Source organism: Aricia agestis, chromosome 13 (assembly GCF_905147365.1).
Source record: "Aricia agestis chromosome 13, ilAriAges1.1, whole genome shotgun sequence".
Lineage (NCBI taxonomy): Eukaryota > Metazoa > Arthropoda > Insecta > Lepidoptera > Lycaenidae > Aricia > Aricia agestis.
Genome location: NC_056418.1, coordinates 1,014,580 through 1,030,379, shown reverse-complemented (window position 1 = coordinate 1,030,379; position 15,800 = coordinate 1,014,580). Strand labels below are relative to the sequence as shown.

Here is a 15,800-nt window from a genome sequence, read left to right as displayed (position 1 = left end):
CAGTACAAAATGTAAGAGACAGCGCGGACGTTCAACTGTTTCGTATCAGGAATTTCGGACAGTGTGCGGCCGGGCTTAAGGGGGGGATTCAGGGGATTCTTAGAGTTAAGGGCATGTTAGACTATCATTTATATTGGATAATGTAATATTGACATAAATGATTCATTTTCTCCTAACTCCTTGATCATAGATTTTTGACATTTGCTGAGAGATTGGATCACTGACCTCCATAATCCATTAAACAAGTACGCTGGACTTATGATACCCACCTGCTTTTAGTGTTTATTTGAAGCGGAATCAGCGCCCCCAATGCGGGGGAAGAGAACTAAATCTGACGTAACTACTAACTTGCAAATGACCGCTAAGTATAGTTTTCACAGAGCCAGTACTGGCTGCCAGTCTTATTGGCAGCCAGTACTGGCTCTTTGAAAACTATACTTGAATCGTTATTGGTTGTAGAAACTAGTATTAGTCCCAAGTACTCTCACTACTGCCACAGTATAGCAATATTAGTCCCTACAGTAACGAAACGCCTTTGATGTCGCACGATGCCGCCACCGATGACAGGTACCGAGCAGATATGCCAGGGTTGCCACGGAACGGGAAATAAAATAAAAATAAAATATTGTGCTTGTAATGCAAATGTTATCATTTAATCAGAGACATTTCATAATAATTATAAACAGAGCATCTGAGTTTAAATAAATACGTTTTGTGGAAAATTTAATTCTATTTGCAAGATGGTTGGATTTTGTTTGATCGTCAACACATTTGTTTACTGTCCGTCGCGCGATCGGCAAATACCGGACACGACAGATGGCGTAACAATAATATTTCTGTTACCTAATTGCTATTAAACCATGAAATTTGGTGTGAAGGACTGTCATCTTTACAACCGCAAGTACATACTACAACGTAACGTGCAAGAGCCCGTTTAAAATTTTGTTTGGGAGCCCCCGAGAAAGGGCACATATTTCTTACAAAAGGAAAGAAAACTTAAAATTCACATTGTGACTCGGGGACCCCATATAATTGTTACGGCAGAAATGGTGGTAGCTACTGGTACGTAAGGGCTACTGGCGCCTGTGTGCAAAAAAAGGATTTTGGCGCCCCTTTAGGCACATTTTTTGGGTCCTTGGTTTTGGAGCCCCTAAAGATGGCGATTTGGCGCCCCTAGAGGATGGCGCCCGTGTGCATTGCACACATTGCACATATGGTAGCGGGGGCCCTGGCTACGCCCCAGAATACATAAAAACTCAATTAGTATTAAAAATATTTACCCTTAAGGACGCTATCACAAAAATTGTTACAAAAGTTAGCAGGTCAGTACGAATATAGACGTTAAAGACATTAAAATAACATTCAATATCAGCGCGCCTTGTACAGTGGCGGTTACGACGCTCGCCATGCCGCGTTCTTAATAGGGCGAAAATGTATGAAGGAAAGCGTTTCTTATCTTTCTTATAAATGGAAATGTTATTTATTTTTATATAAAATATTTAGCTATTCGTACAGGGGACTAAATAAGCAACATTATTTTTGTATATTTATTTTCCTTAGTTCAGTGTATTTAGCTATAATGGTACCTAATCAAATGTGAATAATTTTGTATGAAGCTATAAAATTTTTATGAATAAACTAAAATATCCTCGCAGTGTGACTCCTAATTCTTTAAAATGGTACCTGAAAATCGCTGATATTTGTGAAAAAATGTTATAGCGTCCTTAAATTACAATAACCTTAAACTGTCCCTGTCTAGTGTCTGTAAAGTTAACTTTTTTGCTCGACTTGGCGGGGGCACTGCCGTGCCCCCAGATTTAGTAATGTATCAGACAATAATAAAAAACTATAGAGCAGTTCTTTAAAAAAAAGCAATAGAATTATTTTGTATACATCTTCAAAGGCACGTAATTAGATGGTGTAATCTTGAGTGTTATCTGTGTAACGTTTCCAAGATGTTAATTGATTATTTCTTACATAACTTATTACTTAACATAGTGTAATAGCATACAGTACTGTAACAAATGAGGAGCTGGCGAACAAAACCGGATTAGTCCGCGAGAAAAAAAATTATACAGTGGTTAAAAAACAAGTAAACAGACTTTTTAAAGCCTTTTTAACCGGTTTTGATTGAAATAATTAACAGGAATTGACGGAGATGAGTCAAGAGAAGACGATTAAAAAAAATATACTTTTGCACTCTGGTGGACTTGTCACTTTTTGTTCGCCAGCTCCTCAAATATATTGTATGGTTTATTGCAGAAAGAATGGAACACTCCTCACCGGCCCCACTCAGAGATATTTAAAAGTTAACTTAACTAACAAAGTTTACTTAAATAGTTTGACAGAAAGAAACATTAAAAAAAAAGAAAGAAACTAATTTTCTAATTGTAATGCTGCCGCACTAAGAGAAATTAAAAAATGTTTATTCATTAAAATTTGATGAATAAACACTTTTTTAATTGTAGGTTTAAATATAAAAATTACCTCTAGTATTAATTCCTATCCAGTTGAGGTATCTTGACAGTTTCTTAGAGATATACGTCTTGCCACGCGCTGGCAGCCCGACCATGGCGATCACATGGGGAATGTTTACGTAGTTTGCACGTTCACCTGAAAAAAAAGGAAACAGTTAATAACTTTTTAAAGACTGGCTGTCATATTATGCCTATGTATCTTCATCTACCAAACAGCTAGTGATTAAAATAGTTTGTTAAAATAGAAAAAATGAATTAACTACAAAATAAATAATTTTTCTGTTGTAAAATACTACAGAAATTTACTTAACAGTGATTCACCTGTTTTGTCAAAGGCACCTAAAATGATATAGAAATCAGTTCATTGTTATTATGATTTATGCCACTAATTAATTTTAGTGATAATTACTATTGTTTCATAATCCATACAAAGTTTTTGTCCCAACCATAAAGTTAATATACCTAGCGGAATAGAGCAACAATCTCGAGCTGTCAAACATAACCAAAATTGGTTTTCATCTGTGTGAAAAATATGTGTATGTATACACTTCCACAAGCATGATTGAATATGAATTCTATGAGATTAAATTGTCAACGTGCGGCACGTGCAAACTGGACGTCAAAAAAATATTGCTGCCGTCATGTATCACACGTCTCTTTTTACCACGCAGCATTACTGATAGTGACATCTCTCTTGCTCAGGCCTTTGTTTCTCTATTCCGCTAGGTATATTAACTTTATGGTCCGAACATAATAAAAACAATCAATGCTAAAATTATGCTACATCAACTTTATCATTAGAATGAAAACAGTTGCAATTTAGGATTGTGCTTACAAAGTGGTTTCTGTAGGTAACTAAAACAATTTACTTTTAATATCTTTACAGGCAAAATAGTAAAACAAATTCTAAATGTAATATTCTTCCTATTAACAAGATAATAATATTTATCAGCGATATCGGCAATTAATTTGTAAAACACATTTAACCTTAGTTCACCAGATAAGTTAATATTGTATTTAGAAAATATTTGCATACATCAATCAAGTTACATACATGATTTATTTCTGTTTTAGATTTCCTATGAGGACAAGAAACTTTTACATTGAATTTACCACTCCCATTATTTACATCACTATTAAAAATAGTTGTTGATCATAAAATTCATAAGTGAGACAAGTGAGAAATTTAGTAAAATGTTAAAGAACGAACCATCACCAAAAAATTGCTTATTCAAGTATTTCCAGCCCTCCGCACGGTTCTCGTCAGATTCCATGACTGTGATTTTCCACGGGCTCGTCACAAATGATCGATGTCCTGTTCGAAATGTTCTTTACTTTATTAAATCACTTTACATGTTAGTTCACTAATTTAACAAAACTTATTCACGAGTCCACGACTGCCGACTGACGATTGGAATTGGAAAGAAATCCGTACTAACTGACAGGTGTCAGGATTCAGACTGTCAAATGTCAAATGAATTGTCAAAGTCAAATTGACACTACAGTACGGTGTTACCAAGCGTAAAAATAAAAAAAAAATACGCACGGATTTTTTTTTAATAATCATTGTATATTATAATGAGGGATTTTCATTTATATTTTTTTATTTTATTTTAACAATCTTAATTAGATGGCGTAAGGATAGACACTTCTAGATTTTCTATTGGTTCCTCACCGATCTGAAATTATCTGCAGGTTGGCATCACTGACTACATATGCGTTGTGTTTCCAAAAAATATTAGTGTACTGTCAAGTGTGACATAAATCAAAATTTCTTAAACCTAAGCGATCATTGGCCTAAGCGATTAGGCCAGTACACTGGTAATAGTTTAGGAACACGCTGACATAATAAAAGCTTGTCAAACTGAAACTTTTTTTTTCTTCATATAATGGCACTTCGGCTATAACCATGGCCAGTGTCGAGTATAATATTATGGCGGGAAAACAATATTCTTTAATACAATTTTTTATATATTATCGTCAGGTCAGTCAGGTCCAAAGTCTAGTCAAAGTCTAAGTATAAAGTCAATACAGTCAAGAAGTCAAGTCGCTCGATTCAGTAAAGTGGTAGGACGCTTTACTGAAACTTTTGATGGAGTTTTGGAGGGAACACAAAAGAGCACGTTTCTGGTTACTACATCACTTTCCCACACTTGTGCACGATAACGAATATTTAATGGTTAATATCCTACCAATATTACACATTAAAAACACAAGATAACACAATTTTAGGAAAATAATATAAAAACACAACATCACTCTTTCTCATTCTCCCAAAAACTCCAAACTGAAACTTGACAACTGAAAGAGTTTTGGCGGGCATGTCACTTTCAAACTTCTTCTACTTTTTATTGTTGGTGTGGTTTTTATTATTTTTTTCCAAATTGTGGTTTCTGGGTTTTTGATATTCATTATTGATAAAATATTAGCCATTAAATATCCGTTATCTTGCACAAGTGCAGGTAAGATGTTGTCAAAACCAAAATGTATAATTCCTGTGACATTTGGTGTGAATATCGGTAAATAGGGCTATTTCTTCCGTGAATTTTAGCTAAAACATCGTTATAATAACTTTATTATCCTATTCATTGGAATATTATTGCGTCTTTTTCAAGTTGAAATGTATCAAGTTTTACATTCTTTTGCCCAGTTTTGTAGCAATTATTGATGGTATTCCCTGGTATTACCGATAGTTGTCTATCCATACGCCATCTAGTTATTAAAATGGAAACTGTTTGACAATCAAATTAAAAAAATAGGAAAATCCCTCATTAATAATAAACTAGATAAAGAGCAGCGATATCACCTAATGATAAGCAATTAGCCAACACTACTAGTATAAGTGAGGTGGGATTTTAAACCACGTATTTTTTATTATGATTTATGACTTTGCGTATTATTATTTTTGGATATTAATACTGACTTTTCAGTTTACAATGATTAAGAAAAGGCGTGTTATATCAAATATCACTGGCACGACAAAATTACTTTGTATTTAATCACCGGAACTTGCATTCAATACATTATTACATTGGCAATGTAATACATTATACAGCATCGTAATACTATGAATAGCATTGCAATACAAGTTGTTGGATGGGATCGGTGGGTGTGTCTGGCACGGGTAGCCAGAGGCGCCAACGTGATCGTGAATCTAGATACCGATGATATTTGGGTGCTTCAATGACTGTGACAGGTGCTCCAGTCGCGGATATCTTGGGAAGCTCTTATTAATCACCTTGATGCTTCTCGGAACTCCTAAATGGTATTCGTAAACTATAGCTTAGTTACTTTGAGCAGGTAGTAGCTCCTGTAGGAGTTGTCAGTCTGGAATGCGCTGAGACGTTAAACATGCTAGGAAGGAACAACAACATCCGCCTAGTATGGGTCCCGGGCCACAGCAACGTCCCCGGCAATGAAACCGCTGACGAATTGGCTAAGCTTGGGGCCGAGAGTCTCATATATGGTCCAGAACCAGTCTGTGGTATAACTCCCAGTACCACAAAGCAAGTGCTCAAGGAATGGGGTCACAGACTATGCAGGAAGCAATGGGCTGAGACCCCTGGCCTTGAACACTCCAAGGCACTAATTCCTGACTTCAACAAGAAACAATCAGAATTAGTGCTCACCTTGGGTAGGAACCAATTAAGAATCCTTACCAGAAGCCTAACTGGGCACTGCAAGCTCAACAAACACCTAAACAGAATGGGTATTTGTAGCATAACGACTTGCAGATTCTGTGAGGAGGAGGATGAAACACCTATTCACCTTCTCCTCGACTGCCCTGCTCTACTACAGAGTAGGAACAGGCACCTTGGTCGCCACGAATACTCGTCCACAGAGGAAATTCGTGGCACCAACCCCAACCATATCGTTCAATTTATGAGCAGTATTGGGTTGGGGATGATACTCTAGTGCGAAGGAGTCACAATAGATCCTCATGGGTCGCAGTGACGTCAGGGCTACAGTGACCTGCCTTCTTAAAAAAAAGGAGTTGTCCAGTTTTACTCTGAATCCGAATTCTTTACGAGACAGACAATATCCATACTAATATTATAAATGCGAAAGTAACTCTGTCTGTCTGTCTGTCTGTCTGTCTGTCTGTCTGTCTGTCTTGCTTTCACGCCAAAACTACTGAACCGATTGCAATGAAATTTTGTATACAGTTATTCTAGAGTCTGAGAAAGGACATAGGCTACATTTTGATGTGGGAAAATATCTTATTTCCATGAAAATTTCGATGAAAATGAATTCGCATAGCGCGTGGCCAGCGCTCATCCCGGGGGTCCTGGGTTCGAGTCCCGCAGGCGGAACAAAAAGTTTTCAATGTTCCTGGGTCTTGGATGTGTATTAAAATAAAATTTCAAAAATCTTAAACATATTTTATGTATAATATTATAAAAAATCCAGAAATATATCGATGGAATGAACATTTTAGTTCTAATACGATTCAACAGATGGCGTTTTATTTTTTACTTTATTGTAACATAGAACTAATCATACTTATTAGTTAGTATGTTTTTGTTTATAGTTTTTAATACGTTAGAATATTATGTTTAATAATATTATCACTTGGTATAATAATAATCAATCTATCTTATCTTATGTAGAACTCCTACTGCATTTCTAATCCATACTATCCATACTAATATTATAAATGCGAAAGTATCTCTGTCTGTCTGTCTGTCTGTCTTGCTTTCACGCCAAAACTACTGAACCGATTGCAATGAAATTTTGTATACAGTTATTCTAGAGTCTGAGAAAGGACATAGGCTACATTTTGATGTGGGAAAATATCTTATTTCCATGAAAATATCGATGAAAATTAATTCGCATTGCGCGTGGCCAGCGCTCATCCCGGGGGTCCTGGGTTCGAGTCCCGCAGGCGGAACAAAAAGTTTTCAATGTTCCTGGGTCTTGGATGTGTATTAAAATAAAATTTCAAAAATCTTAAACATATTTTATGTATAATATTATAAAAAATCCAGAAATATATCGATGGAATGAACAGTTTAGTTCTAATACGATTCAACAGATGGCGTTTTATTTTTTACTTTATTGTAACACTAGCTGTTGCCCGCGACTTCGTCCGCGTGGACTTCAGTTTATAGCGCGCGATGTCAACAAAATTGGTGTCAAAAGCTTTTATAAAAAAACCCTGGTACCCCTTAAATCAATACAGCTGTGCAGTGTGCACACAATAAGTATTTCATTTTTTTATATTAAACTTTATATTTTATGCCAAATTTTAAAGCTTATTTAGCCCTCCAATTACACAACTTTACCCATAAACTATTTATCATTTATAGATTTAAGGTTACGTCACTGCACAGATAAAGTACTGAGTTATTTAATACCGTAGAATAGATATAACAATCGAAAAAAATCGAAACTTAAAAAGATGTGACCACGTCTTATAGAAAGACTTTTGAGCAAGCGTCAGCGCGATGTAGAAGACGCACGGCGCCATCTATTATGAATTGTTGGAACTAACTTAATTTGAACAAATTTACGCATTTTCACCCCCTTACAACCCTTTTTTCCAGTAAAAAAGTAGCCTTTGTCCTTTCTCAGGCTTTAGACTATCTGTATACAAAATTTCATTACAATCGGTTCGGTAGTTTTGGCGTTTGGCGTGAAAGCGAGACTGACAGACAGACAGACAGACAGACAGAGATACTTTCGCATTTATAATATTAGTATAGATTATGTGCACACTGCATAGCTGTTTTTGGGTATTTTGATTAATTAAGGGCCGCGCTACACCGGAAGCACTTACCAGGGTTTTAAAAAGTTTTTAAATTTGACACAAATTTTGTTGACACCGCGCGCTATAAACTAAAGTCCACGCGGACGAAGTCGCGGGCAACAGCTAGTAATAAATAAAGCGTTAAAATATACAAGGTGTTACAAAACTATATAAGTGTAATACTTTAGGGTGTTTATTGGTTCCCTGTTGAGAGTTCACTGTGCAAATAGCAACGCTTTAAAAGACTAAAATTTTTTAAATTTGTATGGGCACGCGCCCCAGCACAAAGAGTTTTCCTATATAAAAGTTGAAAAAAAAAACTTGAGAGGTGTCAAGGGACACCCCAATGAAACGAAGTTATTTCTTATGTTCGAGAAACCTGTATACATAATACAGCTCGACAAGGCTTTTACCAGCAGCGCCCCGTCCACGCTCAATAAAAGCCTTGGAGCACTTTACTTATACACTCAAAAAATATTTAAAAAAACGCCATCTACTGACGCCCAGGAATACTAACAACGTGTCGCTGTTCTTCATTCTCAAAAACGTTGACGCACAGGAATACTATCAACGCCCTCTGCCCCTACCATACAGGTACTAATAAAAATGTGTCGTTACAACTTTTTCAGGCTAGCCCAAGGCGCAACAAGGAACTACGTTCCAATACGTTCCAAAAGTTGCTCTTTCAGCGCTACTACTTTCACAGTGAAATCCATACAGGGAACATACACATCCTAAAATATTATCACTATGTTTTGTTACACTTTTATTGAGTAAGTTTAATAATATTATTATAATTTACTGAATGATAATTATGTGAAAGTAATTTGGATTAAAAGAATTATTACTCTGAGTGACAAACCGGAAGTGATACCCGCCTCCCGTGTTCGATATTTATACAGAACGGGTCAAGGAATGCACTTGGCATGCGGCCACATTTAAATTTAACTCGGCCCAAATAATAGATAATTATGTGATAATGCCAAGGTCTGTGATCATACATTTTGTTTACTTACTTAGCGACATTATAGTTTTGGACTTTAGTGCATAAGTTTTACGTATTTTATCTTTCTTTATTTAAAAAAAAATAAATAACATTAATCTCAAAAACATGTTTTTACCAAAAATTGTTCAGTAAGCATAGCTATTGTATGGCATAGTTATTAAATGTTTACTTCCACACATTTGGAATTTGAATACTCCTATTATTATTTCAATATTTTTTCCCATTTGACGGGTGTCATTTAAATAGTCCTTGGAAAATTAAAATTTTTGCCCAGCAGTTATATTTGTCTATTTATGATAATCCCAACATGATTACTCCATTACTGTACCTATCGCCAACGGTGGCGATAGAGCGAGACAAGTGGAAGACCCTGGGGGAGGTCTTTGCCCAGCAGTGGGATAGCATAGGCTAAAAAAAGTACCTAACATTTGTAGGTATAGTCTGGCTCAAGTCTGGATGTAGTCAGCAGAAATCGGGTCGTTGTCAATTGACCTTTCCTGCGGAACTAGCGCTTGCGTCGCGCGGTCAGACGTAGCTGGTTCAATTCGGTTAGCACTTGTCGTATATAGTATCTAAGACAAACTGCGGACATAAACTTAAGGTGCCGTTCCGATCTTTACCGCGGCTAATCGCGACCGACAAAAAATCAAATATAATGCCACTTTATGACAGACTATTATAGTATATCTACTTATGCCATAAAGAAGGATATTATTTGGATTTTTAGGACTTTATTCTGTCTTAAAGTGACATACATCGGAACGAAAAAAGATCGTTACGGCCGCGGCACCTTAAGTTTAACCCTATAGTTTCATTGTAATCATCTAAAAAGTTGTGGCTAGCCTATCCGGCACATTATCAGGAAGTGCCTGATAACGTCACAACGTGCCGGATAGGCTAGCCACAACTTTTTAGACAGATTCTCCATACTCTATCTGTCAAGTTTAAAGTAGTGGATAGCCTATCCAGCACTAATATCAGTAAGTGGTGAAACAGGCCCTTACTCGATAAATTAGCTATCTAACACAGAGATTTTTTTTTAAATCGGACCAGTAGTTCCTGAGATTAGCGCGTTCAAACAAACAAACAAACAAACAAACTTCAGGTTTAATATTAGTATAGATTTTTTTACATCGCTTGACAAACTCAGTCTGATCTAAACTGAGTTTTTGCGGCTATAGTCACCCGTGTTGGAAATAAGCTATATTATTGTAGAGTTTCATTAAAATCCCTTCAGTAGTTTTTGCGTGAAAGAGTAACAAACATCCATACATACATCCAAACTTTCGCATTTATAATATTACTAGCGACTAAAATATATAGCCTATGTCACTCACTGAAAAAATGATTAAAATCGATTCAGTATTTTGATTTATGTATATTCATTATTACCCACAGACATAGATCATGATAGATACCGCATGTGTATGTACTTCGCGTGCCATATCGCGCTCCCAAACGACGAGCAATGCTCGTCTTTCGAAAGTTTAGAGTGCCACAGGTAATATTTGGGTAATAATTTGGGGATATCCATAAGAGATAGACATAATATTATTATTATATTATACCATCGCGAAGTTTTCTGTAGACTTTTTCATAGTGTACAATACTTATTAGTTATTACTTAGTTATTACATTATTTTGATAAATCTCGTAGGGTTCAGCCTGCGTTTGCAATGTCAGCGGAAAAAAATGTAATTATTTACGACATCACATTAGAACCCCCAAAAATAACAGTATTTCTCCACTATTTAATAAATGTTAATACTTATAAACCTTCCTCTTGAATCACTCTATCTATTAAAGAAAACCGCATCAAAATCCGTTGCGTATTTTTAAAGATTAAGGAACAAAGGGACATAACATAAGGGAAAAAAGGGACTTTGTTTTATAATTTATAAAAGACATACATGCATTGTCTCGTGTGTATGTATACAATGGTACAGACGTCAGAATCACGAGAGCCGCAGGTGAGCGTGGACGTTGTGTATGTTGTGTGCGTACATTGTCGAGCCAGTGTCAAACGTGGAAATAGCAGTTCCTACAAGTTTACTATGTAGTGATGAAGTATGGATATCAAAAGAAGATATCGTTCTTGGGATAACCCTAGGGCGATATCTATCAGCTACTTTTGTTCTCTCATTATCTCCCTCAAGTAAACTTACTGCGCACACTAAACACATGGATACAATGAAATAACTCCATCATAGCTAGCCGTGTGGAAGTGGAAAGCATGACACAGGCGACCGTCACTCATGTCTTTTTTTATCAGCGATACGAGGTATTGCCTCACTGTCAACTGTGAGTCTGCGACAGGGGTTCGTGATCCTTAACATTGTTATCTGTCGATAACAAATGTTTTGTACCTAGTAAGTAATACCTTTAATGAGTCATTAAAAATAAATATTAGGAGTTTTATACATGAGACTAATGATGAATGATAATGAAAATGGAATATCTCATGATATGAAGTATTAGTCATTTTGAGAAAATAAAGATATTTATTTACTTATTATTACTTATTAGTATTCAAAGGGGATTTTTAGAGCGTCAGTCATGGTCTCATGGAACATAGTTTTGAAAGGATCTAATTGGAAGTTCTATACAGAGTAACTAGACGGTAACTGGCTGTACCAAAACAACGTGATAATACTTTAGGCCCTTAATGTATTATGTAGAGTTCACTGTAAAAGTAGCAGCAATGAAAGAGTATTTTTTTTCGAAATTTTTGTCAAATAAAAAAAAAGGACGCTGCATTATATCGCTTGTCCATATAAATCACAAAAAAAAAACTCTTTAGAATGCTGCTACTTTCACAGTGAATTCTTTACAGGTTGTAACAAAACAAAGTGATAATGACATTATTATTATCATTTAGGGTGTACGTATTTAGTATTTACGTTAGGGCTACGTGTCCCATAAACAAAATATTAGCTGCATATTATTATGGATAGCTGCTCACTGCAGACTATAGGTATAAGGTGTTCAACAATACTGGTGCTTTTTTATCGGTTAAGTTAACCTGCCATTAAACCCAAGGTAATTTATTATATCAAAAACAAGTAAGCGCCCTAATCTACAATCAACTTGTTGCTGGCAATAAACATACAAATATAATACCGTTCGGAAAAAGTAGCACAAGTTCAGTAAATATTGATTGAGTTGATAAACGTCGCGTGTTCACTGTTCTCACATCAATTATGCCTTTGTATTCGTTGCCACCAACATTCCCATTGATGTACCATCGAGGAAATTGATTCCTAGGCAGTTGACAGACCAACGTCATTTGTTCGGACCATGTCGGCTGGATTGTAACGTAACGCGACCAAACGCGACGCGTAGGTGGGGGACCTATCTGCCTACCTAATCAACTTCTCTGATAGTGCTTACTCTTAAAACTAGATCTTGAGTAGTTCACGAAGTTTTATAACAGTACGCTATATTTAGCACTGTTGCTCAGATGCTCTTCAATTTTCAATTCTAAGATTTAGGTACGTCAGGACTCAGGAGAAAACCTAGAATAATATATCACAGTAAAATATATTTAGCATGTTACGATGTTACGTAGCTAGTCTGCAACTGATTTTTACACATAACTAGGTAAGTACGTCATGAACCGTGACAAAATAATAATTAATTAAGTAAGTATATTCTGTTAATTTTGTAACTTTATTCGTTTATATTTACGTTTATTTTTTGGACACTCAACGCTTAAACGAATAGCTAGAAAATGAAATGTCTATTTAATAGTTATCTGTGCTGTGCGAAATGCGGTTATCTCGGTTGAGCACGCGTTCCTCTCATGACAATATCCAGCCAGCTGCGTGCCCGAGCGTAGCAAAAACATAAATCCGCAAAGTACGCGCGGGCTGGTGTTGCCAGGGCAAAAATATTGGCAAAAGATGAATAGTTATTAGCTGGTTATTGTATAAATTAAAATCATTATAAAATGTATTTTAAAAATAGGTTCTACTTTTATTACTCTGCACGCGTAGCAAATAATAATAATTTGAGTTTATAATTTACAGTCGTGTTGGAAAAATAGCAATTAAAATCCTAGATTGTATTTGATTTTCTTTAAATACCATTTTACTTCCCTGTCCTATACTAATCAGCAGAGGTTTAAAAAGCTTAGAAACATAAAAACAGTATCATAAAAACAGTAGCATAATAATAACTTAATGGTCTGTCTTCTAAATTTCACATGGTAAATGAATTTTTGTGATGAATTGAGAATATCTGATTATACGGTTACTTATTTACATTAATTTATATTAAACTAGATACCTACTAGTCTGAATTCTAAAAAAAGCTCCAAGTTCTTATGAGTTAAGCGCTGAGACAACATTATTTAATGAATGGAAGCTAGGTCGTTGACTCTTTCTTCTGGGAAAAAATCAAACATTCATAATTCGAAAACAGAACTTTTTTCTTTGTTTATGTGAGCCAAACGGTAATACAGATTGGGTTTGGGTCAAGGCTGCAGTCTGCCGGCCGGCGCGCACGTCACTAACCTAATAAGAGTGAAACATAAACAAATAGAACTTACACTGGTACTACATTGAAGAAAATCTTTAATGTGTAGAGCCTGTAGACGATACTTCTTATTTCTGTGAGCCAGGATCGACGCCCTAGCTAACGTCGAACACTTTGTGTCGCGAAAGAATGCCCATAGGACATGTTATTTTAAACTATTTTGAAACCCGCAACGAAATCAATCAGAAGAAAGTTAGTGGGAGTTAGATGTAAATGTCCCAATTTTTGTATCAAATAAAATTTGAAATTACCACGCAATTTATAACTTTGAAGTTTCTGATCATAATATTTTGTATCTTCACGTAATTATGATAAATGATAACAATCAATAATCCGATTAGTGTTGGATTTAAATACAATTAAGTATACGCTTGCTGGTCTATGAACAACATTTAAATAATGTGTAGGTCAAAAGTAAACACGACGTTTAATAGAGTACACCACTTTAAAATCGGTTTTATCAAAAATACGAACAAATAATACACATTAAATACTAGATATCTTCTTTATTGACACTTTTAAAAGCTGCATGAATTGTTTTACAGAATTTATAACATATCTATTATAGAAAAAAAAAATTAAAAAAATAGGTCTTAAAACCATGATGACAATAGCAAGCAGCGGTGTGGAAGCAATCGAATGTATTATTAGCATGTAACGTCTACCACTAACACGTGTATAATGATATCAAACGCTTGAATGGAGTCAAAGGCAGCTGGAATATGACTCTCATACGCTCTTGGAAATTGGAGTCGTATTATATTAGATTCAATTCTTATACCTCCCTTCGTTAGCAAGTTGTTGTGGAACAAACTTGTTCAATATTATTATGTTTGTTTAATTTATATACGAATTTTTATATTTAACCCATATTCAAGCCCCAAGCGGCTACCGGCGGCAGCGTAACAATTGAATATCTATTGTGTCTGTTACCACGATCGACCTATAGAATTTTCAACATTAAACAAAATGCGTGAGTGAATAAATCATTTTCTAGCAACACAATTTCTGAGGAATACTGTGATATTTATTTTACGACATTAAACTTAAAGTCTTGAGCAAGAGCTGAATGACGATAAACACCTAGTAATACCAAAGACTCTTCGTAATAAGTCATAACTTTAAGTATAGCGAACTTGTGTAAACGGCGACAGAAAAAACTGTTGCATAAGCGGTCTAGGTCGAGTGAGTACTCCGAAGGTCGCCTCGTCATCTATAGATTATTATCATCAGACTACTTATTGTATCTATTGTCAATACTGAGCAGTAAATACTTTAATTGCTCATAGAATTATACGTTGTACGTAGTTCGTTCAGAGTTATTTTCTGCTAGATGTTGTAGTGTTTATTTGCATTAAAAGTGGTGAAAACAGTAGTCAAACAGACACATTTTAAATTTATAATATTAGCTGTGATATTAGTAAGAAAGTAAGCTTAAGTGACAGTGAATTTATCTTGTCTGAATACCGACTGTTACTGTTCTATCAGAGAAGTTAGCTCTCTGGGTAAAAATATTATTCTGAATCATAGTTAGATCTACCAATACTGCTGATCTTTATGATACAATAAAAGGTAAGTTTGTTTAGTTCTATTTGAGCAGAATGCCAATAAGAAATCCAGGTGTTATTTCCGTTAGGTCTTGATGTAGCTCGTAGCTACATCATTCACAAGTCCTGTTAATTTATTCATAGCTTACCTGTTTTCATGACATTGTTTATTTGTTACTGAATTATGGGCACAATAAATTGTTGCTCTTTACTCTGCTCACGCTTCAACGGCTGAATCATATCCGTACTACATCCATAGATAGAAAAATATAGAACGAGTGACATAGATGAATAAATATCTGAAAATCCATATCAGTCTGTCTGTTACCTCTTCACGTTTGATGAATTTTGTTAGGAAGACACTTTGAGACCCGGAAAAGGACATAGGATATTTTTTTATCCGGAAAATGTACGGTTCCCGCGCGTGCTTCTCTGCGCAACGGAGTTACGGCTTGCGGGCATTAACTATAGTAACTTCATCCGTC

General features: G+C 35.5%; 1 protein-coding gene across 4 annotated transcripts in view; it reads right to left on the bottom strand.

Annotated features, from left to right (window-relative positions):
• LOC121732879 (6-phosphofructo-2-kinase/fructose-2,6-bisphosphatase) overlaps positions 1-15,800 on the bottom strand; it is a 34,189-nt gene that overhangs the window by 13,541 nt on the left and 4,848 nt on the right. For 2 of the 4 annotated variants that reach the window (XM_042122887.1, XM_042122888.1), the window contains exon 2: positions 2,488-2,613. In XM_042122887.1, coding sequence (XP_041978821.1) covers positions 2,488-2,613 — 126 coding nt within the window. Of the gene's footprint in view, positions 1-2,487; positions 2,614-3,687; positions 3,882-15,800 lie in introns of those variants that run through there. The other 2 variants (XM_042122889.1, XM_042122890.1) reach the window with 2 other exon arrangements.